General features: G+C 32.9%; 1 protein-coding gene across 7 annotated transcripts in view; it reads right to left on the bottom strand.

The window, feature by feature from the left end:
* The window catches only part of Exoc6b (exocyst complex component 6B), a 622,696-nt gene that overhangs the window by 285,825 nt on the left and 311,215 nt on the right, over positions 1–25,656 (bottom strand). For all 7 annotated transcript variants that reach the window (XM_046432321.2, XM_058575131.1, XM_058575126.1 and 4 more), the window contains 6 exons: positions 23,250–23,321; positions 21,644–21,741; positions 19,812–19,917; positions 18,843–18,952; positions 14,953–15,064; positions 6,577–6,711 (listed from right to left, as the gene is read on the bottom strand). In XM_046432321.2, the coding sequence (XP_046288277.1) occupies positions 6,577–6,711; positions 14,953–15,064; positions 18,843–18,952; positions 19,812–19,917; positions 21,644–21,741; positions 23,250–23,321 (633 nt within the window). The remainder of the gene's footprint in view (positions 1–6,576; positions 6,712–14,952; positions 15,065–18,842; positions 18,953–19,811; positions 19,918–21,643; positions 21,742–23,249; positions 23,322–25,656) is intronic.

Below are 25,656 nucleotides of genomic sequence, written 5' to 3'. Positions count from 1 at the left end.
TCCTTTGTTAATACTATACTATCTTCATTCTTAAGTCTCAAACTCAGGTAGTGTCAGTCGTCCAACTTTGCTTTTCTTTAATATTTTGTTGACTGCTCTGGGTGTTTGCCTTTCTGAATAAACTTCAAATATCAAAGAAATAATTTGCTGAAATTTTGAATGAGATTGCATTAAATCTATGTAGTGTGATGGGAAAAATTTAGATCACAATATTATATAGTACCCCTGCCCCGAAACATGGAAAATAACTCCATTTATTTATTTATATATCTATCTATCTATTTATTTATTGCATGAGAGTTTTGTCAGGTTCCTCAGACAGACACGTATTTTGTTAAATTCGTATCTAAGTATTTTATTTCTTGGTGCTAATATAAATGGTAATGTTTTAATTACAAATTCCAGTTGTTCACTGTAAATATAATGGAAAGCAACTGACTTTTGTCTATTGACTTTGTGTCCTTAATCTTGCTATAATTAGTACCTTCAGTTAGTCTGTAATTCCTTTGGGATGGTCTACATCAGCAACCATGTTATTGGAAATAATCTGTATATCTTTGATTTACTTTTCTTATTTTATTGGATGTTAAATAAGAGTAGTTTAGGAAGACAGGTAGTTCTTGAGCTTAGTAGGAAAACACCTAGTATCTCATCCTAAATATGTTAGCTTTAGGTTTTTTTGTCCGTGTTCTTTATCAAGTGGAGAAAATTCCTCCTCTATTCTAATTTGCTGAAAGTCTTTAACATGATTGGGCACTTTTTGGCATCCATTTATATAACTGTATATATTTTTTTCTGATTTAGTCTGTTAATATTAATATAATTAATTACATAGTTTATTTCTGAATGTTGAACCAGCCTTGCAGACCTTGAATGAATCTCTCTTAGTTGAGGTATATGCTTCCTTTTATACATTGTGGATTTATTGCTGTTTTTTAAAAGATTTTAGTACCCATGACCATAAACAATATTATTCTATATTTTTTCTTTGTTATAAAATCCATTTTTGATATTTTGGTGCTGCTAGCCTCATAAAATAAGTCAGGAAGGGTTTTTTTTCTGCTGCTATTTTCTGGAAAACAGTGTAAAGAATTCATGTAATTTTTTCTTTTGGCAGAATTCACCAGTGAGTCTACTGGTCCTGCTGTCTTCAGTTTTATCAAGGTCATTAATTTTTTATCCAATTTCTTTAAGAGATAAAAAAAAAATGTTCAGATCTTTCTCCCTATGCACACTTAAATACACTGTGTCTACTGCAGTTTGGATCTTCAACGTACGTATCCTAAAGGCCTAAGTGTTAAATGCTTGGTCCCCAGCCTATGGTGCTATTGAGAAGGATAGAACCTTTGGAGGTGGGGCATAGTTTAAAGAAGTCACTGAGGATGTACACTTAAAAGACATATTGGGACCCTAGCCTCTTCCTCTCTCTCTTTTTCACTCCCCAGTCACCATAAGATGAGCAGCTTCCACCCCAAAACACTCCCTCCATGATGTACATACCAGCACAAGCCCAAAGCAATGGGGCCAATTAGTCATGGACTGAAATCTCCAAAACTATGAATCAAAATAAATCTTTCCTCTTTTAAGTTGATTATCTGAGGTATTTTGTTACTGCAACAGCAAGTTAACACAATGTCTTTTAAGTTAGAATTTATCTACTTCATGTGGGTTTTCAAGATGTGTGTAAGGAATTGTTCAAAATATTCATTTACTATTATTTCAGTGAGCATGGATGGGATTGGTAACAATAGTTTCTCTTTCACGTATATTAGTATTAACAATTTGTTTTCTCTCTTTTTTCTTGGTTAGCTGATTCAAATATCAATAAATAGTTTTATTGATATTTTTCTAACAACCAGCTTTTGACCTTGTTTCACTTTTTTAGATCATTTTAATTAATTTGTGCTCTTAGTTTTATTATTTCCTTTTTTCTTTTGCTTTATTTTGGATTTAATTTATTCTTTTTTATCTAATTTTCTAAGGTAGAACCATAGATTATTGAATCCAGATTTTTCTTTATTTTGTAATATATGCTATTAATGCTACAAATTTTCCTCCACCCAATACCTGCACTATATTCCATGAATATAGATGAATTGTATTTTCATTTTTATTTGGAACAAAATATTTTTTAATTCCTCATGACATATTTTTCCTTAAACACATTTTTCCCTTGGAATATGTTATTTAATCTCCCAACATTTTGAGATTTCCTAGTTATTGTCCTGTTATTGATTTCTAGTTTAATTCCATGTGGTCTGAGAACAAATTTTGTTACAATTTCTACTTCCTAAAAAATTTTATTTTTTTTATTTATTTAGTTGTAGTTGGACACAATACCTTTATTTTATTTATTTGTTTTTATGTGGTGCTAAGGATTAAACCCAGGGTCTCGAACATGCTAGGCGAGCACTCTACCACTGAGCCACAACCCCAGCCCCTATTTCCTAAAAAAATTTTTTAAAGCGTATTGCATTGTCCAGAACATGGTCTGTCTTGGTCAGTGTTCTGTATGAGCTTAGGAAGGATGTGTATTCTGCTGTTGTTAGACAAAATATTCTATAAATATCAATTAAATCTAGTTGAATTCAGTTCAACTATATCTTTACTGATTTCCTGCCTTCTGGATTTGTCACTTATAGATAGAAAGGATTGGTAGGAATAGATGTTGACATATAAAATACCTCTTATATCTTTCAAAATGTTTTTCTCATTTGATCTTTTAAAGCAGGGAATGATTTTAAATAATTTCCTAGTACTATTTATCCTTGCATTCCTAAACTACTTTAATCCCTCATCTTTTGGTATATACTTTTTGTTTGATTTTTATTTCTGATTTTTACAGCAATATTTAATGGTTCACATTATGTTTTGTGGTTTCTCTGTATTTTGAATCATTTTATGCTGGGTTTAAAGAACTAAAATACATTTCTTCTTTTCTTATGATCTGAATAGTTTGTTATATAGCAATTATCTGTTTCTTGGGAGTCTTAAATGAATTCACTGTTAAAATCATCTGAACCTTGCCTAATTTTAAAGTCATTGACGATGTTTTCATTTCTTACTTGGTTACTCGTCAAATTTAGGTTTTCCAAATATTTTTTAATCACTTTTAGTTATATATTCTATAGGACCTCAAATTTGCTAGAGCAGAGTTACACAAACTCTTCTGGGTAATTTCTTCTCATTCTGCCTATTGAACAACTGTGATTTACTTATTTCTTCTCTCCTTCTTTTTTCCCTTTCTTTGTGGAATTCCCCTCTTCTGGGTGTATCACTGTTGAAGACCTATGGAGTTAATCTTCACAACTTTTGTCTCTATATGTCCAATTCCCAGAAAAAAGTCAATCCCAAGGCACTGAATACATCTTTATATTGATAAATTCTAAATTTTTATCTCCAGTTATGAGATTTTATCCTATCAGTAGAACACCTCATTGAAGATCACAACTAAATAACTCAAGCTTAATATGTCAAACATGAAAGTCTTGATTCTACCTCAATTCTCCAAATCTACTATTCTCATAAAGAATAATAAAAGACTCCCATCTCAATGAATAGTACCAACATTCAACCATCTTGGAATTATCTTTGACTTCTCTTAAAAACCAACATTCAACTCAGCAACGAGACCTGCTATCTCTACTTACCTTTGAAAATGTTTCTTAGCACCTCAAATGCTACCACGCTAGTCCAAGTGACCACTAACTCTTAGTGGATTACTGCAATGGCCTCCAACCCAAGCTCTCTTCTTCTACTCTTACTGACTTACAAAGTATTTATTTTCCATATGATAACCAGGCTTAACCAAAAAAAGATAAATCAGATCACCATCCTCACCAAACTTCTCATGACTTTACATCTCATTTAAAAAAAATATATAAAGTTTTTATTATGGTCTAGAATATCAGAAATCATCTGACTCCTTACTACTTCATCTCTTACCACCTGCACAAGTACTAGATATGCCACAGTTAGACTGACCCCTTATACCTACCACTGTACAATTCTCCTTGATTGGAATGCATATCCACAAGAAATCCAAATGACTCAACTTTTTATGTTATTTGGTTCATTTATTTTTTCCTAGTTTTTATTATTACCTGAAACTATATTAGACTTCTTTCTCATATATAATTCATTAAACATAACTACTGTAAAGTCAGGAGACTCATTTATTTTGTTGGTGTCTATGAAATTGCCTGGCATCGAGGTATACTTTATAAAAATTTACTGACTAAATAAGGGAATGAGTGCATTTTGGGTTTTATTGTAGTGTTTTTGCATACTTCTTCATAAAATGTAGTGTTTTCTTACCTGTAGATCATAAACTATAAGTCCAGGGATAAAGTACTTTTGTTTTCTTTCCCCAAGAATCTACTACAGGTCACATGGTAATTATGCAAGCAATATTAGTGATGTTGTAAGTTAATAAATATCTTCATTCTAAGAAGATGTAAGAAAGTGAGGAAAATCTTATGAACAAGGAAACCTGAGGATGCCAGCTGGATTATGTCACATATGGCACAAACAAGAGGGAACTCTGCAAGAAAATACCTTGAAAACCTTCTAATTCTCGCTGCCCCTTTTCCAGCATAAAGGTTTCCATCTGCTAGGGAAAGTTTTCTGGAAACAGTAGCTTAGGAAAATACACAACATGTAACTGTTATAATTGCCATGTTTATATTGAGTTCTGGGTTAGCTAGTCTGAAACAACCCTGGTGAAAATAAACTTTCAATGTGTTTTAAGCAATCAGTGTTTCCAATAGGCACTGTCAACATGACCTTTAGTGGCTCCAGAACTTCTCCTTTACTAAGTATTTAACTGGCTTTTCAACCCCTATGGCTTCCTGTCTAGCTGTCATTTTCCCTCAGCATTTTAAATGTTGGAGCCATAACAAAACACACAAGCCATTCTTTGAGAGGATTTCTGGACACTATTTGAAAAGACATAAAATAAAATAAAAAATTGAGATAGGTTGGGGAAAGAGTACCAGTAAATACAACATATTCTCCATAGGATAGACAAATATAAATGACTATCCCATTCTAATTCTTTTCTTTATTAAAAGAGAATCAATGTTTAGTATGGTCAGCCCTCTGTATCTAGAGGCTCACATCTGTGGATTCAATGATTGAAAATATGAGAAAGAAAATTCATTCATACTAAAAATATACAGATTCTTTTCTTATCATTATTCTCTGAACAATACAGTATAACAACTACTTATGTAGCATTTACATTATATAAGACATTATAGATAATCTCCAGATGATTTAAAGTATCCTGGAGGATGTGTATAAGCTATATGGAAATGAAATACTTCAACCATTTATATAAAAGATTGGTCCTCTCACAAATTCTGGCATCTATGGGGCATCCTGGTCTAATCCATTATGAAGACCAAGGAATAATTAGACTTTACTGAACAACTTGAACAGAATGACATGAAGATAATATGTCATATATTAAATTTTAGGTAAGTTTATTAGTAATATAAAACAATCTATGGTTACCAAATGAACATATAACTCAAACTAGTCACTAACTTAATCACATCATCCACAAAAATTATTTTATATTTCAAAACTGTACTTTTTTCTTACCAACTGGTTGTACTCTCATACAATGACAGTATGAACTCAATTTGATTTCTTCCCTTGCACATACTATCAACAAGTAGATATCAACAAATGTAAAAAGAAAATCAAAATAAATACACATTAGGGAATATAAATCCTGGTCTCATCTCAACTACTATATATCTAGTTATCAATGTCTAGATTTCAAAAGGGCAACAGAACTTGTTTAAAACAAGAAAACAATTGAATAATAATAACAAAATCTCAAACCACATAGGTTAGTCTTTATGTTAGAATCCACATTGCCTTATTACTTGTTCTGCTTAATACCTATTTTAAGCTCACATGGCAACATAAAAGAATTAATTAGGATTCTTTTACTTAAAGCTTTTATCCTCCAGAAACTTATCTACCAATAATCTTTCTTCTCTACAAGAATGTCAGTTTTCCCATTTGATCCAACGATGGACCAAAACTAAAGATATGACCTTGTAAAATAATTATAAAAATGCTAACTCTAATAATAAGAGAGAGAAATTCCTCACAAAAAATCAGGAGTTTTCAAAATCAGACCCAGAGAGAAGGGAACAGCTAAGGAGAAATTTTTAATTATGTTGATGTCAGCCATAATGAGGATTATTTAGATCACAATTTAGAATTCTTGGGTGTGAGGGAGTCAACTTAGGAAACAGTCATTTTCCTACACAAAACACAAAGAAGGAAGGGTTTAGAGGACACAGTTGTATATTTTTAGTTTTGTTTGGTTAGTTCTGGTTTGGGGTGTGTTTTGTTTTGTTTTAGTTTAGTTTAAACACCAAAAACTAACACAGATATTTGTTTTTCAAAGAAAATGAAGAAGGAAAACAAAACCCTTTATAAGTACTTATTCTCAAAAGCATATTATAAATTATCCTGAGAAAACAAAGCCGTGTTAATCGAATGCTCCAGACTATGTACACTAGAACATTTCCATAATACTAAACAATCTCTCACCTTAAAAGTTGTGGTGCCATAGAGCTTGGTGGTGTGGACTGTTTCTGGAAGCACATTAGTGATATTGGTGATGAATTCTTCCAAGTACTTACAGGATTTCTCCAAGTGTGTTGTATTTATAATAATTTGGACAAGCTAGAAGACAATAAGCAAAAGTAACTTGAATATCTGCCACCAGACAGAATGACTCAATATTCATACACTGATACAAAACAAATGAATGGCCTGTAGCAGAGGCCATCCTGTAAAGGGTTAGGTGCAGCATGGGCTTATATCGTACCTTCTCCACAATGCCTTCTCTGACCTCCCAAAACATTTTGTATTTCTCTGCATTTTAGCAATACTTGTCACTCTATTCTTAACACAGTTTTCTTCTGTTTTAAAAAAGCTAGACTGAGAGAAAAAAGCTGCTATTCTAACATAGTGCCTGCAAATAAATAATTGCCCAAAGAATTAACGAATGAGATCCCACTAAACGAATAAGAGTAACTGAAATAGCAATGAGAAGTTTCAAAATTAGGCATGATGAACAGATGGATGTTAGAATAGATTGCAGTATATTAACAAATAACTTTAGTTTAGGAAGGAAAGATCATGGGCATTAAAGTCAGAGAAACCAGGGGACTAAATCACTTGACAAATTATTGATCTTGAAAAATAAGATGAACATCATTACCCTAAGTACATGTATGAAGACATGAATGGTGTGAATATACTTTATATAGAACCAGAGATGTGAAAAATTGTGCTCTATATGTGTAATATGAATTGAATGCATTCTGTTGTCATGTATAACAAACAGAATTAAAAAACAAAAGAAGACAACGATGATATCGGGGGTGGAGTGTATCTTAGTGGCCAAGTGCATGCTTATCTTGAGCAAGGCCCTGGTTTCAATCCCCAGCACCAAAAGGAGGAAGAGGAAAAAGACTAATAATGAGGAGAAGAAAAATAGGAGGAAGGGAGGAGGAAGAAGGAGAAGGAAAAGGCAGTACTGGTAAGATAAAAATCATCCTCAGTGGATTCATTGTAGAGGAGGATGAGGAAGAAGAATTATTATTTCTATATAAAATTAAAGTTGTAAAGAACTTCACAATTTACTTTCTTACATTGTTTTCCCATAAACCTGAAGAAGTAGGTTCAATGCATATAATTATTACTTCCATTTTATGTAACAGCAATGAAAATGATTTTTTTATTAATCACTTAACTGGAATCAATACTCAAATCCCAAGTCATCTACTTTTAAATTACAGACTCATCTAAACAACTTATAGCAGTGCCTTTTAGCATAAGCATAAGATGGCAGACTGAGGATACTACATGCTTGTGTAAATTGGGCTCATATGTCAGATTTGGGGTTTGCCATCAACCAGACAGCTCCATACTTTTCTTCTACTCTCCACTGAAAGAAAGGAAGAAAGAGAGAGGGGGAGGGGGTACCTACAATTTATTTCTTAACTATGAAACTATTGTAACTTTTCATATTCCCTATAGTCTAAAAGAATGGAATCTTTTTGGTCTCTCCTTTCTGCATTTAACTTTTCATTTTCACAAGATTACATCTGATAGCAGGTACAGAGAGGTTCAGAGTCTGACTCTATGGGCTGATTTAGGCCACCTTTTAGTTTAGTGAAATACTGAGCAAGGGGGAGAGTGGGAAGATGATACAAGGGAGAAATTAGAACAAAAGATGAAGGAGGTATTACACATATTATAAATGATACTTCAAAACACTGTTTAAAAATTGGAATTATACTTTGATAAAATCATTGTGTCATGCTGTGGAATGGGTAAACAAAAATGAGTAAGACTATAATCAGAAAGTATATTCAGATCTCCTCCAAAACACCCAGCACAGGGCTACACCATTCAGTTTACTCTCAAAGGGATCATGAGTTCAAAGCAGGCCTCAGCAACTTAGCAAAGCCCTAAGAAACTTAACAAGACCTTGTGTCTAAATAAAAAATAAAAAGGACTGCAGATGTGGCTCAGTGGTTGAGTGCCCCTGGGTTCAAGCCCAGTACCAAAAAAAAAAAAAAAAAAAAAACTTGTCAACTCATAACAATCATGCTTTACAAAGTAATGAGTTGAATTAAGGAAAAAGAGTACCCTTTCTCTTTAAAGATCAGCCTGAAAGTCTTAGGAAAACTGCTACATTTGAAACACAGTGACAAAGGGCAAAGACAAAGAGATGTAGTTCCAGCAAATTCTCTTAGATGAAAAGTTAGGGCAACAGTGAGGTCTAGACCACTGAGTTATTCCCCATAACTCATCAGACAAGGGCCTATGTATCAGCAGCCACTTTCCATTCATCCAAAATATAAATCTGGAGATTTCTGAGTTTTGAACACATGACTGCTATTTTCCTTAATATTAACCAAAATATCAGACTTTTAGCTTTTCAGTGCTCTAGGAAAAACACCCACCAAAATAAGCAATTCATCACCCTTATCCTTTCCATATTTTACCTTTAGTGAAGGACAAAAAGCATTTAAAAATATTTACATTGTCTAAATTAAATAATACTTCTTCCTGAGTAGGAAAAGGGCTCCTGGCAAGGTTGTCTTGATATGGAAGTTAGAAAAGTAAGAGAGTTAATTTGGAGAATTTCTATTTTAAAATTAACATCTATAGGGAACACATTCTGACTATCAAAAGAAATTCTAATAATAAGGAGGAATCATGTCATGTTATTGAAATAAAAATCAGCAGCAGTCAAAGAGAAAATTGTCCTGTTTTGTAGAATATTGGCAGTTTAAAAAAAAAAAAAAAGGAGGCAGCTTCACTGGGTACAGTAGTAATTTCCCATGAGTTTTTAGAGATCTGTCAACACAAAAAGATCACCATGAATTACATCAATTGGCTGTCAGTCACTTTTGAAATGTTTCATTGCTGAGCACAGAATAGACTATTAAAACACTCTAGGATTACAGAAGATACCATGTCATTTTCAGAGGGAATAGTGTCTATTAATGAGCTCTGAGTGATCTCTACTCCTGAATGACAGTTACCACAATCCTTACAAGGGCATTTACAAATATAAAGTCAGATGTTTGGGAGATAATTTTGAACTTAAAGATGAAATGAAGCAATTTCGGATATCAACTTTCATCCAAGTTTTGCTCCTTCGATGATATTTTTAACCTCCAATTCCCAATCCAAACTGTCCTTAACATTGTTTCAAAGACACAGAACTAACAACAAATTAGGTACTCTCAAAGGGATCATGAGTTCAAAGCAGGCCTCAACAACTTAGCAAAACTCTAAGAAATTTAACAAGACCCTGTCTCTAAATAAAAAATAAAACGGACTGCAGATTATGGTTATCTCTCATAGCAAGTTCTATAGAACCAACCAGAATAAGAAAATATTATAAAGAAAAATCATCTCTCACAACTTTGACAGAAATCACTTAAGTTAAAAACCATTAGGAGTTGGAATTCTCCCACCCAGCCTCCCACTTTCCTTGTACCAGGGAAGATCCACTGAGAAAGAGATGGACTACATTCTGGAGACCACATCTCCTCAAATCCTGCTACAAAGAGCCCAGTGGAACCTGAACCACAATGACAGATGTTCTATTCTTGAAAGACTCCAGAAAAAAAAGAATCATCATCTTCAACATCTAAATCTAATCCCTGAATTCCAAGGTTTGCATTCCTAAATGTAACTCACTCCAGGAGTATTCACATCTGCTTATATTATTACTGCTTTTTGTCTGTTTTCAAAAGCACAAAATCAGAACACTGAAGCTTCAAGAGCTTCAACCCAAAGCAAAAAAATAAGAAGTCACATGCCACTAATGCCTCCAAACTGCTGGATCTACAAAAGGAAAGACTTAAAAAGAAATACTGGCTCTCACAAAAATGAGTTACCCCTAAGACTTCAAGGGATTTTATCTCCTTTTCACCACAACCAAGGTACAAAAAGCTGTGTCAACTACTTATTTCATACCATATGAACGACTAAAACATCGAAAATATTAAGATACATAGACCTACTGATTCTGAATTCCAAGGTTGAATACAAAGTTTTATTTAACCTGACTTAAGTATAAAACTAATAACTAATAACACTGCTATTAATAGGGACTGGAGGTAAATGGTAGGTGAGAAATAAGAGGAAAGAGCCATATAGTCATCAATCTGAATTACACAGAAAACAAAGCATAAAGGCAAAGCATTGGTCATTTCTTCAGGTCTCTTGGGACACTATTATAAATAAATATAAATACCCAATACAGTATCATTAATAGGCACTTTGAACATCTTTAACTTTACCTTAAGAACCAAACTATGTAATTTCTTTCTTTTCTTCTCTCTTTTTGTCAATTAAGAGCCTAAAATGTGTCAAGGACTTTGGATACTGCTATATACAACTGTACGCAAGGTATCTGGCTTCATAAAGATGACAATAAACACATATACACATAAACATTTAATATAATGTTTATACTATAATAGACACTGTGAATAAAAGTGAGAGTAAGGAACTAAATGGTTCTGCTAGTTCTCAGCTATCTTGAAATAGGGAATAGACTAAGGAAGGATTCTTTTAAGGAAATGACATTTGAGTAGTGACTTAAATATATTATTTTTCCATTATCTATAGTACTTAAATTCTTTTTAATTCAATTTATATCTTAAAGTTTTCTATTAATATAGAAGCAGGATTTCCTTTGATTCATGTTAAAACTTTCCTTTAATTGCAACTATTTTTTCTTTCTTTTTTTTTTGGGGGGGGGTACTGGGGATTTTTTTGGTACTCAGGGGTATTCAACTACTAAGCCACATCCCTACCCCTATTTTGTATTTTATTTAGAGACAGGGTCTCACTGAGTTGCTTAGTACCTCACTTTTGCTGAGTCTGGCTTTGAACTCATGATCCTCCTGTCTCAGCTTCCTGAACTACAAGGATTACAGGCATGCACAACTGTGCCCTGCACAACTATTATATTCTAAGAGTATTAAACTGTATTGTTTCATTTCTCTCCATCATATTATATTTTGAAATTAATGTAGAATGAAAAAAAAAAACCTAAGGATTAGAATTCTTTTTTAAAGCTTATTTCAAATCATATTCCAAAAGAAAACTTATTTCAAATTTCTTAATGGCTGTTTGGCCTTAAAGTTCTTCATATTCATAATCTTTCATTATCTGAAAATTGAGATAATAACATCAGGGTTATGCCAAAGAAATAGTAAATGTATTCTTAATAACTAAATATAAATAATGAAGTATTAGATATAAAATATAGATAATTCCACAGAACTTATTGATATGGATTATTTTATTATATCTTAATAAGATTTTTTTCTCATCTTTCAACATCTCTTAATCAAAAATGTCCATTTTTCTACTAGGCTTGACAACCACTGCCTACCCAGACCTCTTTACAATGACAACCACTGACTACTTCACAATGACCCAGACACTGTTCTAAGTATTTAGCATGGTTATTTAATCCTCACAACAATCCTATGAAATATATGCTATTATCCCCATTTTACACAGAAAGCCAAGTATTTTGCCCAAGAATACAGCTATTCAGGGGAGGACCAGAATGGGAACACAAGATGTCCACATTAGGACATCCCCTCTCAAGCAGACCTCGACTTCTACTTCCATAGACCTAGAAGAAGCAGGTCTAGGAAAATAGCTGTAGTTGCTGAGTCAACTAGAGAGAATAACATAAAATTTGAGAGTGAGTTCTAATGTTGAATTGGCTCAACATGGGAAAGCAAAGGAGACACACACACACACACACACACACACGTGCAGAAGCAAGAAGCCAGTGTGGAGACAGAAAAAGAAAAGAAGAGACCATGTAGTCAGAAAAAGAAAAGATGAGATTTCAAGATATCATGTAATCCCAAAACAAGATTGCCAGATAGACAGACATTAGCTTAACAGGAACTTCAAAGTTTTAAGAAAATTATCTCATGTCCTTATACAGGATTTCATGAGTTTTGTATGCTTATAATAATTCCATTATTTGAGTGAATTTTCTAACTAGAAACCAAATTTTTCTAATTAAAAAATTTCCAGGTTGCTATATACCTCCAGTAAAATCTCTATCTTTGTTACGATGAAATAATTAAATCAATATGAAAGGTAGTTCAATTGAGTAAAAGGGAACCTCTTGGAAAAAAAATAACCCAGATTTATGTTTCATTTCTCCTATTTTGCTAGATGTATGACCTCAGGGGCAATCTCCCTGAACTTTAATTATGCCTTCTATAAAATGGGAATAATAACACATGCCAAGTCTCTTCAAATGTTACTATACTAAATGAAATTGTATTTGTGAGTGGGCTTTGAAGAATATAAACTGCTCCACAAATGTTACCTATTATGATGATGATTCCAGATGTGAAATCACTTTAGTTTACTTTTAAGGATACAATGTCTTCTCTTTCCAGAGGTAAATGGTATAACTCTTCAAAGATTTTCTGGTTGGTAGGGAAAAAAACCCTTGATGTGTGTGTGTCTATACATTATATACCATGATAATAGGCAAAAGAAATTAATTTGTGTGAATTGTTCCTTCAATTACATGCACAGATCATGCTGATGAAAGTACATTTGCCTAAAAAAAATCCAAAGACTTAGGAATAACTATTAGCATTCCATGAAAGAGTGCCAAAAATTATAATGTGGTTTTTCCTTGAGAAGCTCTAATCGCTTCTTCCTATCATCATTGGATTTGTATAATGTCCTTGTAAAGGACAATGGGGCTAGGAAAACCCCAGCTGGTTGAGTTAGGCCTTTTTCTTAAGATGTCACAGTAAACTAATGACAAAGCTACAACAAAACTCAAAGAGTCTACTGAGGCCAAAAGTGTTTGTATCAGACCATGTCCTTGCTAGTCTACTTGTTTTGAAATGGATTTAAAGAAACTGCTAAAATAAATGGCATGATTAGAGTTTTTGAGTTAAAGGTCTGGGGATGTAGCTCAGTGATAAAGTGCTGCCCACCATGCATGAGGCCCTGCGTTCCATCCCTACCACCAGAAACACACACACACACACATACTAAGAGTTACAGTGAAGAGATAATTAACAAAATAAATTATAGACTTCTTTTCCTAGTAGAGACTGAAAAAATGAAAACAGTACAGTTTAACAAAACACAAGAATTTTCTAATTCTTACTCCTACTTTCCTTTTTTATAGGCCTGATTATAAAAAGAAGTTAGCCCATGTTCACATGTATAAAGGCAATACCTGACATTTCTACACCAGGGGAGGTAAAAGGAAACTCTAGAAAAATGAGATAAGTATCTTAAATCTTGACTATGGTGAATGCTAATTGAAAAAAAACAACAGGTTGTTTTAAGTGGAGCCCAATCACTGCCAATGTCCCACCTTGTAACATTTTTAAAATCTTAACAAAAAGAAAGAAAGTCACTCCAAAATCAGAAGTAGATGCTCACCTGGTTTCCAGCTGTCTTTACCTATAGGTCAGTATCATTAACCATTTGCTGAGTCTCACCATACTCTTTGACAATATATATTTTAAAATGTCAATTTTTCCTGGAGCAACTGACATTGAAAGTACACACCTCCATAGGTATAACAGATGGCTAACAGCCTTTCCCTTTTCCTGTGGAAAAGAAAATTTCTCCAAGCTCCCACTTTTTGGCACTATGCTTCAGAGGATGACAGGTTGAGGGCACCAAATAATCCTGGGTCTCCAAGAGAAAAAAAACTTCATATCTTTCTAAATTTTGAAACTATCCATCTATGAACCAAATCTTCAGTTTGCCAAGGTATTATTCCCAATGTAAGTACAACATTCCTTCTCCCATTATGAGAGTGTATTAACTATTGTCTTTCTCTCACATTTCCTCAAATTCAAAGCCCCAGTCCTTTAGCCAAACACTATATGCTAATAGATTACTTTACCATTCATATACATGAAATACCACAAAAACAAAAGCTGAGTCAGTCATGAAGCAAGGACTATTGAGTACCATTGTCCTTGGCAAAAATAATTAAAGCAGGTGAAATGTGATTTCATATTCTATGTTGTAAATGCACTGCAATTCATTTGAATAGGAATTTGTTGTCAACTGAAAACAAAAATTATGATCAATAGCAACTTATACAAAACCATTCTAAGAACATCAGAAAGGAAAACCAGTTAATCTAATGAAAATGAAAGGAGGAAGAAGCAACCTTTTAGAAAAAATAATGGATTTCTCAAAAGAAACCAAAGAACAAATTTCATTTTGTACTTTCGCTATAAGGAATCTATTATAAAGAAGATAATAAACCATTTAGAAAGTGATAATTAATTCACACATGAGGCTTGGAGCTTGGGACATCTTTTCACATATTGTCTTGGCTACCTTCACTAAGAGATGCTTTACCTCAGTAAGCCCAATATTCTTCCTTTTAATGACATTCTGCAGAGAGTTGCTCAGAGTCCTGGTTAGCAACAGATTCGTAGATTTACGAATCATGTCATCGACTTCAGTGGAACTGGAAAATAAGTAACAAGGTTAGTCATGCCAAGTAGAATTGATTTGGCAAACGGAGTGCCAGTGGTGCTTGCAGTAATAATGATAATAAAATAATAGCAATGATACTGGTAACAGTAGCAAATAATATTGACTTCATGCTAGAAAGTATTTGAAGTACTTTAACAAACTTTTCAGCTGTTTTTTAGCTGAAAAAATTTACTCTGCTTTCATTTTTGAAAATTATTTTCCTGTCTACAGAATTCACCCTAGATTTTTTCTTTTTTAAGCACTTTGAGGATGTCACTCTATTTTCTCTGGCTTACATGTTTCAAACAAAAACTCTGCTGTATTGTTATTAGTATACCTGCATTGAATGTTTATTTTCTTGAATGCCTTCCAAGGATTCTCTTTGCCTTTCCTTTTCAACAGTTTGAATATGAGGCTTTAAATACTTTTCTTTGTTCGTTCTTATGGCCATTATCTCTCAAAATTTCTACTTCCCTCATCTCTTGGTTTTTTCCTTCTTGGATTTACTGTTTAAAATTGCTCCAAGGATCTTGGGTACTTCAGTTCTTCCTTCTCCTTCTCTCCCCCCAACCCCTCCACTCCATTTTTATTTTTGCAATGCTGAAAACTGAACCCAGGGCCTCACACATTCTATGCCAGCACTTTACCACTAAATAAGCTACATCCCAGCCCTCACTTTTTTTCTCTTTTTATGTCAGTTTGGGTAACTTCTACTGACATATCTTCAAGTTCACTGATTGTTTCCTAAGCTACATCAAGCCTGCCAATGAGTTCTTCAAAGATATTCTTCACCTAGAAAACTATTTCGTATTTCTAGAATTTTTATTTGACTCTTTCCTATAACTTCCATCTGTGTGCTAAAAGTTTCAGTATGTTCACACATGTCACACCTAACTGATAACTCCATCTCTCTCCTTCTGTTGAACCCTTAGTGTGATGGGTTGAATAAACACAGGCAAGAATTGACCTGCACTTGAGTTGTATTGTTGCTATGATTATCTTTAGTGTCTCATAGATTTTAAATTTCTTTTTTTTAATTTCAAAAAAAATTAATGGTAAAACAGGCCTTCTATGCATGGTAGACTCTCTGAAGGCTTTTTTCCACAATGATTCTGTACCATCCCCATCTTTTAGCTATATCAGCACACCTCCAATATAGAAGGTACCACTCTTTGCATATCCATGGCCCATCATCCAGTGGTATACTGCAGCCACTTGTTACTCAGTTCTTGCTAAGCTGTGAGCAAAGCTCTCTTTTGCCCTGGCTAGCCTCAATCTTAAGTGTATCCTGTGTGCCCAAAGCTTAGAGGTGTTTCTGCCCTTTTTCCAATTGTAGAAGACCTCTTAATGGTAGAAGAGCCTGGGTGCAGGACTGTTTTCTGACCTTCTTTAGCAGAGATAGGAAGTTGCTTCTTTAATGCCTCTGGCAGTAACAATGAATCTTTCCTTGCTTCCCATAGACAGGGTTTTCTGCCATTTCCCCAGTGCCATGAAAGCAACTGGTGAGCATAAGTGAACACTTCAAACAATGAGGAATGGGGATTCACGCCTTTTTGAATACATGTCTCATCCTCTTCTCCATACCTGCAACATTATCAGTAATTGTCTCTCCCACCTAGCCCACAATCTCTCTTGTGAGCACATAGTGGAGGTTCATGAAGAAAATGTATGAGTTAGTGTAAATAGCTCCTAAGTCTGAGACTCCCAACTAGGAATTCTATACTACCATGCTAGCTCACACTAAGGTGCTGGCAACCCCTTAAGACTCTAATTGGTTTTCCCTTTCTCCTTTGTCTGGTGGCTATCCCTTTCTCCTCTGTTCTGCTATAGGTGGTAGAATCTGTGTATCCTATCTCTTCCTAAGAAGGGCCAGCCTAATATGTAGTTTCAGTATACTTAGTAGCCCTGTATCTTCAGCTCTCTTACAGGTTTCAGAAGAGTTTTAATTTTTTAGCTTACATGCTTTTTTCTCATTGATAGAGAAGAAGCAATACTCTTTTTTCAGGTTTCTGTATTATAATAAGTGAAACTATCTAAAAACAATCTATTTTTTAACTACTGTAACAAAAATAAATAAATAATAAATACATATGCATTTGTTCACACAGAAGAAAAAATTAAAAAGAAAAAAATCCATGTATAAAGAATGTAATGCTTTGTTATAAAGTTTGGAGTCTTTTGTAATTTTCTTCTTTGTACTATTCAATATTCCCCAAATTCTTTTCAAAGATCAAGTTTTATAATTAAAACATAATTATGGTTATACTCTAATATCAAGTACTAATGCTAAAGCATCATTTTTTAATCACAAAAATGCAATTTATTTACTGTTAAAAATCATTCAGAAAGAATTTTGTATTCTTAGTATTCAAGCAATTACATATTTCTATCATTTTAAATAATTTGCAGCATCTTATATCCTATGAAAAGGAGACTTTTTAAAGAATATATATATATACATATATATATACATATATGTATATATATATTATTTTAGTTGTCAATGAACTTTTATTATAATTTGTATGTGGTGCTAAGAATCGAACCCAGTGCCTCACACATACTAGGCAAGCGCTCTACCACTGAGCCACAACCCCGGCCCCTGAAAAGGAGAAATTTTTTGCAGGAAAGAAATGGAACTTTCATTTAAGACAATGATTACCTTAAAGAGATATAAAACAAGAGAAACACTGGACTGAGATTTTTGAGATCCTCGTGTTTAAGAGAACTGTTTATATATATATATTGTCTTATATGCCATATTAATCATCATCCTAAAACAGCTATGATTGATTTAATATTCTCTGTCACTCCAGGTTATAAGGCAAATAACTCTAGGATAGAAGATAAATGTCAACCAAAGAGTAAAAAGTAACTATAAAATGCCTCCAACTTGAATATTCAATTTAAACTTTCAATGTGAAACAAGTCAAAGAGAGTTTTCAGGCAAAATTTTAATATAGTGTTCATGCAAGTAAAAGAAATTTGAACCATTTAGATTTTACCCAAGGTAAACTAAATTTAAAGTGGCCCAGTGTACTATACTTTCCATTCATTCATTCAAATTTTTTTTAATTTATTGAGTTGAATACAGCAGAAATCGTGTTGTATAAAAGATACTGTTTTTATCCTACAAGAGGTCTTTTTGAACATTCTAAATTTGTGTTAATGCTGGATCCTATGTTGTTCCTGTTTATCTCTAGTTTGTACCATTAATTGTTAAGTCCTTTAATTAAATGAGATACTCCTTGAAGATAGAGACCCTATTTTTAACATCTCACTGTCTTTACTACCAAGCAGTATCTAATGTAATACACTGGCCATAATGTATGGTAAATAAACCAATAAATGAACAAAGAAAAAAAAAGCCCATAGTCTAACACATACAGAAACATATATACATAAGCAGAGCAATAATAATGTTTCCAAAGAATCTTATCGACTATTTTTCTTCTGGCCTTAAAATTTCATTAAATAGAATATTAAAATTATTATGTTATACTACAATTTTCCAGTGAGTTCTCCTTAATAAAAGTATTAAGATAGAAATCTGTTAAAAATAAAAATAAGATAGGTAATATTAATTTTAAAACTATTCTTAAATTGCCATCTTTTCCTTTGACTATAAAGAACTATAAAAATAAAAGTGTCATGTAGCAAAGAGCTAATATTAAAAATCAAAATCACAGATGAAGGCACTATTGAAAAATTGTCAAAATTTTTATTTAGAGAGGGCCACAATCTTCATTTTTGACTCTTTCATACTGTACCTTAGATGAAGATCTTCTGAAAACTTCAGACATGCATAGATAAATTCTTTAATTTGGTTGTAAACTTTTGGCACAAATTCAGAGAAAGGAAACTTTTTGGGGAATGGTTGCTGTAAATGCAAGAATTAATGAAAGGAAGTCACAAACATACAATGGATATACTTAAAAATTATTTAAAACACAAAATGAACTTTCTTCCACACTGGGAACTGTCTGCTTAACAAGCTCAAATTTAAAAGAATGTCTTCAAAAGTTTTCTGCCACTATAAAAAAAGGTGGGGGGCTTAATTAAAATTTTAAAAAAATCCGAATGTTCTTCAACACGTGGAAGGCTAAACAAATTTTAGCACATGCTCAGTAATAAAAAGAAATGAACTACTGATCTATCCAACAACTTAGACAAGTCTCAAAAGCATTACACTAGTTAAAGAAGTCAGTCTCAAAAGGTTATACTACATGATCCCATTTATATGGCACTCTGAAAAAAACAAATAGAGACCAGACTGGTGTTTTCAAGTATGGAAGTGATGGGAGGGGTTAATCAGAGTGGGGCAGCATGAGGAAATATGGGAGGGTGATGAAACTGTTCTCTTTTACCATGGTAGTGAAGACATCCACAACAGATTGTCAAAAATAACAGAAATGTATACCCCCAGAGGTACATTTTACTGTGAATTCTGGGGACAAATGGTCTTAAGAGCATAATAAAAACAAGCATTTCAGAGTGTAAACCAAATTGGAATATCCCCAGCAGTCCTCCAAACCCTTCAGAGGTTATTGGACCCCAATGCCATCTACTGAGTGCCATATCAGGGAATTCTGTTCTAAGCACCAAAGATAATGCGTGGAAGTGCATTAGAATTCTAATCCACTGGGGAGAAGGTCATCATTTTCAATGAAACTGATCTAATTAAAGCTTCTACAGAATGTCAAAACAACCAGGGAAGTTTACTTGAAAGTATTCCTTACCTTTTCCAGCTCTGTATCTTGGAACGGGAATTGTCCTACCACCTTTTTATACATCTCCTCACTTGTTACTGGTATGGGACTGTAGTTGTCAGAATCAAGTATGTTTCTATAAAAAACAATAATGGAAGAAAGGGAAGGAGGGAAAGAGAGGTGGTGGGTAAATCACAAGCAATTTTATGATGAACACCAACAGCCAATGGCTATATACATATATCACAACTTCGAAGTCACACTCCCAGTGCCCATTTGTGTGTGTGTGTGTGTGTGTATATATATATATATATATCTTCTATAATACAGCCATTTGGCTCAAGATAAAATCAACTTTTTTATTTTTTATTTCCTCATTTTAATTGGTGAATATAGTTGTACATAATTGTACTTTTTTTTAACAAATCCATACATGTACATTAAATTGATTTTTAAAGCATCTTTTAAAAAACTTCTTTTTTTGTTTGTTTGTTTGGTGCTGGGGAATAAAGTGCTTGCCTCATATATGCTGGGCAAGCACTTTATACTTTACCCAGCCCTAAGATCAATTTTTAAAGAAGTCAGAAAGAAAACTATGCTCTGAAACAAATAGAAGACAATTGTAAACATGATCTTGCAGTATTTGAGATTCAAAAATGGGTCAGAAAATTTTAAGGCAAGCGAGAAGTAAATAATAAGAGTGTATACTCTAGAAAAGACAAAGAAGTTGTTTCTGTTTGTTTTCACAAGAAATATGTGATAATAATTATGTTTTTTAATCCTGCGCTAGATATTCTAACTTTTGAAACTGGCAGGTAGAATAAGTAACTTTTATCATAAATCTAAATTGTGCTCATTTACTTCATCTACTACTCTATATTAATCACACATTATGTTCATCTATAATTTTTCTCTCCTTAACTAGACTGGGGGTTCTCTAAAAACAGAAACCAGCTGACCAAAATCAAAACATGAAACTCACTGGAGTGAGTGAAAGCACCATAACAGAAGGACTTAAGATTGTAGCATTATCCTGTTGTTAATTTTCAGAAAATTCTATAGAGATAACCCTCCCCTAAGAACAATTATCACCATTAAATAAATACAGATTTTTGGAAGTATAAGTATTTACATTAATATACAAGTGAGTCTGTCTAAATGATGATCAAGGCTATGTTCATGAACTATAAAAAATAAGATTAAAAGAATCACGTAAGATCTTAAAACTATAATACTCTGAAAGCAGGATAATCTAATCAAGGGAAGGTATCACGCAAAAGGCAAGAAGATCACTTAAAGGAATAAGTTTTAAAGACAATGAGTTGGCATAGGGTATGTGCTTAGAAAACAATCCTAAAACATATTTTTGAGTGTAAGTTGTAACAGAATAACTTTCTTATTATTGAATGCAAGTTGTAGTAACTATTCAAAAAAACATGGCTTAAATAGTGGACTATACTAATCCACTGTTTCTGAGGATGAAGAAGAAAAATGACAGATAACATGGCTGTATCCTCAACACAGTTTCCCCAAAGCTGAAATTATTCATAAAGGCACAAATGCCACTACCACATACGTGAGATATAAAACTAGATATGATCCTTAGAGAAAACTAAAAATTGGAATAAGACACAAGTTGATCCCGATGGTATGAAACAATGACTCTGACATTCCCAACTAAGAAGACTGGATATCTTGGGAATATCATTTTTTAATATTATCAAATTTCATCTGAATTCTGGAACATAACCTGGAGTAACTAGAAACTTATATGCCACATATTCTTACTTGCATTACATCTGAAAATCCTGTACATAAAGATGTGCGTACACATTTGGACACGTATGACTATAGTTTCTCACCTGAAAATACCTGCCCACTTCTTCAGTAGAGTTTCACTATACTGGTCTCTGATTTCTAACAGCATGTCAAAAAGTTGATTTACAGGAAAACCATAAACCTGAAACAAAATAAGAAAATAACGTGGCATTTATACACCATGGAGTATTACGCAGCACTAAAAAATGACAAAATCATAGAATTTGCAGGGAAATGGATGGCACTAGAGCAGATTATGCTTAGTGAAGCTAGCCAATCCCTAAAAAACAAATACCAAATGTCTTCTTTGATATAATGAGAGCAACTAAGAACAGAGCAGGGAGGAAGAGCAGGAAGAAAAGATTAACATTAAACAGATACATGAGGTGGGATGGAAAGGGAGAGAAAAGGGAAATTGCATGGTAATGGAGGGAGACCCTCATTGCTATACAAAATTACATATAAGAGGTTGTGAGGGGAATGGGAAAATAAACAAGGAGAGATATGAATTACAGTGGATGGGGTAGAGAGAGAAGATGGGAGGGGAGGGAGGGGGGATGGTAGAGGATAGGAAAGGTAGCAGAATACAACAGTTACTAATAGGGCATTATGTAAAAATGTGGATGTGTAACCGATGTGATTCTGCAATCTGTATTTGGGGTAAAATTGGGAGTTCATAACCAACTTGAATCTAATGTATGAAATATGATATGTCAAGAGCTTTATAATGTTTTGAACAACCAATAAAAAAAATTAAAAAAAAAAAAAGAAAATAACTTCATTTTCTAAGGTGGCTTTTTAAAGCAACATAAGAAGGATTAGGCACTGAAAGACATTTTGTTCTTTGGACAATTTCAATGAAACCATGTGGGAAAATCTTCTATTCCCATCCTAACACTTAGTGTTTATTTCACAAAAATTAAAGGAAACATACAAAAATGGCTAAGCCAGTCAGAAAAAATAAATGATAAAAATTAAAATCAATATATGGTAGGTATGCTGTAAGCAAAGTTCTCCCTTTCACTCCTCTTTAACTTTTATTGCCTATAGTAACAGCCTTAGAGAATAAGGAAAGAAAACAAAGATGGTACCATTTCACCACATCTAAGCTACTCTGCTGAAGATACTATGTTGTTCAAATCAACCATCATTATTCAAGATGTTAGTTAACAAAACCACAAAGTCATTCAGGTGCCATTCCCAAATTAAGAACATTTTTTAAAAACTAATGTGGCAAGTTGATTAATTGGTTTGATATGAGAGGAAAAAAAGGGGGTGGGAAGTACTTATAAAAACATTTTTTTGTTGTAGTTGTACCCAATACCTTTATTTTATTTATGTATTTTTATGTGCTGCTGAGGAGAGAACCCAGGTCCTCACACCTGCTGGGCGAGCGCTCTACCACTGAGCCACAACCCCAGCTCCCCTATAAAGGTGTTTTTATATTGTATTTTATAACACAAAGGTGTTTATATATCACATAAAAGGTGAAACCTAGGAAATGCTACAAATAGATAAAAAGGTCTACCTCTAGGAAAAGAAAAAACTACTAAGGACTAAAGTACTTATCCAAGCTTATGTAGATATGACAAGAGTCAGTATTGATGAAACCTTAAGCTAGATGAGCATATGTAAACAGAACTCACATACCTGAAGTGTGTCAGCAAAAAGCACAATAAGGTTCTTCAAATCTAACACAAGGTTTGGATCAGAGCAGTAAGACTAAAGGAAAATAAAAACAAAGGGGGAAAAGACCTCTTAATGAAGAAAAATACAACTAAATTTTTATTTATTAAAGTGATTAACACTCCACCTGGGGAAGGTTCTTGTAGAAAGGACCTGACCATTTTGTGGTACAAGGTATCAACAGAACCAGTCAGGGAACATCTGGATAGAGTTCAATAGCCACAGTCTACATTTTCAGCACTTAAAAATTAAAACATACACTATAAATCTTTGCCTAAAATAGAAATCAAAATTGCTTCAGATTATTTCTAAATAACAATAAAAACATTCAGACCAAAACCTATGATATATGGCTAAAGCCACTTTCAAAATAACTTTATATCCTAATAGGCAACTATTAGAAAACAAAAAAGACAGAAAATAATCAAACTAAGCACTGAATTCATGAAACTAGGGTGGAGGGCAAATAAACCATAATTAAGTCAAAAAATCAAATTAATAAAATTAAAAGCACAAATTAATGGCTTAAATAAAACATAAAAGAGTTAATCATTTGAACCAAAATTTATGACTTCATCCTAGTAATCATACTACAAAACTTCCTAACTCTTTAATATTTCTTCTGACAAATGACATATTAGGACCTATTCAAGTCATGCTATTTTAAGTTTTCTATATACAATGTTTCATGTTTCTATATACAATGTTTCGTGCTTCTATTATATAAGAGCATTTATAAAGTTAAAAATAAAACAATAACAGACAAATCTTAGGCAAATCTGGTTGCACAACAGAGAAAACAACATTAACAATACAAGGAATGCAAAAGTAAAAATAAACACAAATAAGAGGAAAATTTTAAAAATTATCAATAAGGCCCATGTATAATATCATATCAATGAATCTGAAAATTCAATAATTATGGAATATCATTTCTATAGACAGGACAAAAATATATATATTACTATTTTTAACATTGATTTTAGATATTCTGATTTTTCTCAGTTATTATTTTGATTCTTTTCTCTACTTAACCTCAATTCCAAAAAGAGGTATGTTGAATTTCCCCTAATGATGAAGTCTGTCAATTTCTCTTCTTATTACAAACAGATTTGGTTTCATACATATTGCCCTTATAAAGACTTTTGTCTTTTTGGTAGGTTAAAACTAATATCAAATTCATAGCAGCACAATTCACAATAGATAAACTAGGAAACCAACCTAGATGTCCTTCAGTGGATGAATGGATAAAAAAAAATGTGGCATTTATACACAATGGAATATCACTCAGCACTAAAAAAGAACATAATCATGGCATTTGCAGGTAAATGGATGGCATTAGAGAAGATAATGCTAAGTGAAGTTAGCCAATGCCAAAAAACAAATGTTTTCTCTGATATAATTGAGGGTGACTCAAAGTGAGGTAGGGAGGGAGAGTATAGAAGGAAGATTATTTCTAGATAGGGAAGAGAGGTGGAAGGGAAAGGCGGGGTAAGGGGATTAGCAAGGATGGTGGAATGTGATGGTCATCATTATACGTAATACATGTATGAAGATTTGATACAAACAGAGATATGAAAAATTATGATATATATGTGTATTAAGAATTATAATACAAAAAAGTACATGTATAATGGCATAATTTAGCGTGAACATACTTTATATACAGAGTTATGAAAAATTGTGTTGTATATGGGTAATAATGAGTGTAATGCATTCCACTATTGTCATGTATTTATTAAATAAATAAATAATATCAATACAAAATATCCCTCTGTTCTTCCATTTGAGGTTCTTTAACTTTGGTTCTATTTGCCTCCTACCATATTGTCATTTCATTGTTCCTTTTCTAATTTTTAAAAAAATATTTTTAGTTGTGTTGAACACAACACCTTTATTTTATTTTTATGTGGCACTGAGGATCGAACCCAGAGCCCTGCATGTGCTAGGTGAGCGCTCTAGCGCTGAGCCACAACCCCAGCCCCTCAGTTTTTCCTTTTTATTTCAATCTCTTTAGGTAATTTTAATTTATGACTACATCCTAGTAATCATACTACAAAACTTCCTAACTCTTTAATATTTCTTGGGACATATTGGGACCTATTCAAGTCATGCTATTTTAAGTTTTCTACATACAATGATTTCTTTCATTTTTTTTTTATTTTATTTTTTTTTAATTTTTTATTGTTGGCTGTTCAAACCATTACATAGTTCTTGATATATCATATTTCACACTTTGATTCAAGTGGGTTCAATGATTTCTTTTAAATTTTTCTTTCATGTTTCTATTATATAAGAGCATTTTAATTATGTTATAGTGCTTAATCACTTATATCCTCTCAGCCCACTCTTAAAATAATCTAGTGTCTTC

This window comes from Marmota monax, unplaced genomic scaffold (genome assembly GCF_021218885.2).
Source record: "Marmota monax isolate L192 unplaced genomic scaffold, Marmota_monax_Labrador192_F-V1.1 WCK01_AAM20220418_F8-fsc00106, whole genome shotgun sequence".
In the NCBI taxonomy this organism is placed as follows: Eukaryota; Metazoa; Chordata; class Mammalia; order Rodentia; family Sciuridae; genus Marmota; species Marmota monax.
Note: the sequence above shows the minus strand (reverse complement) of the source record. Positions and strands in the feature narration are given on the sequence as shown.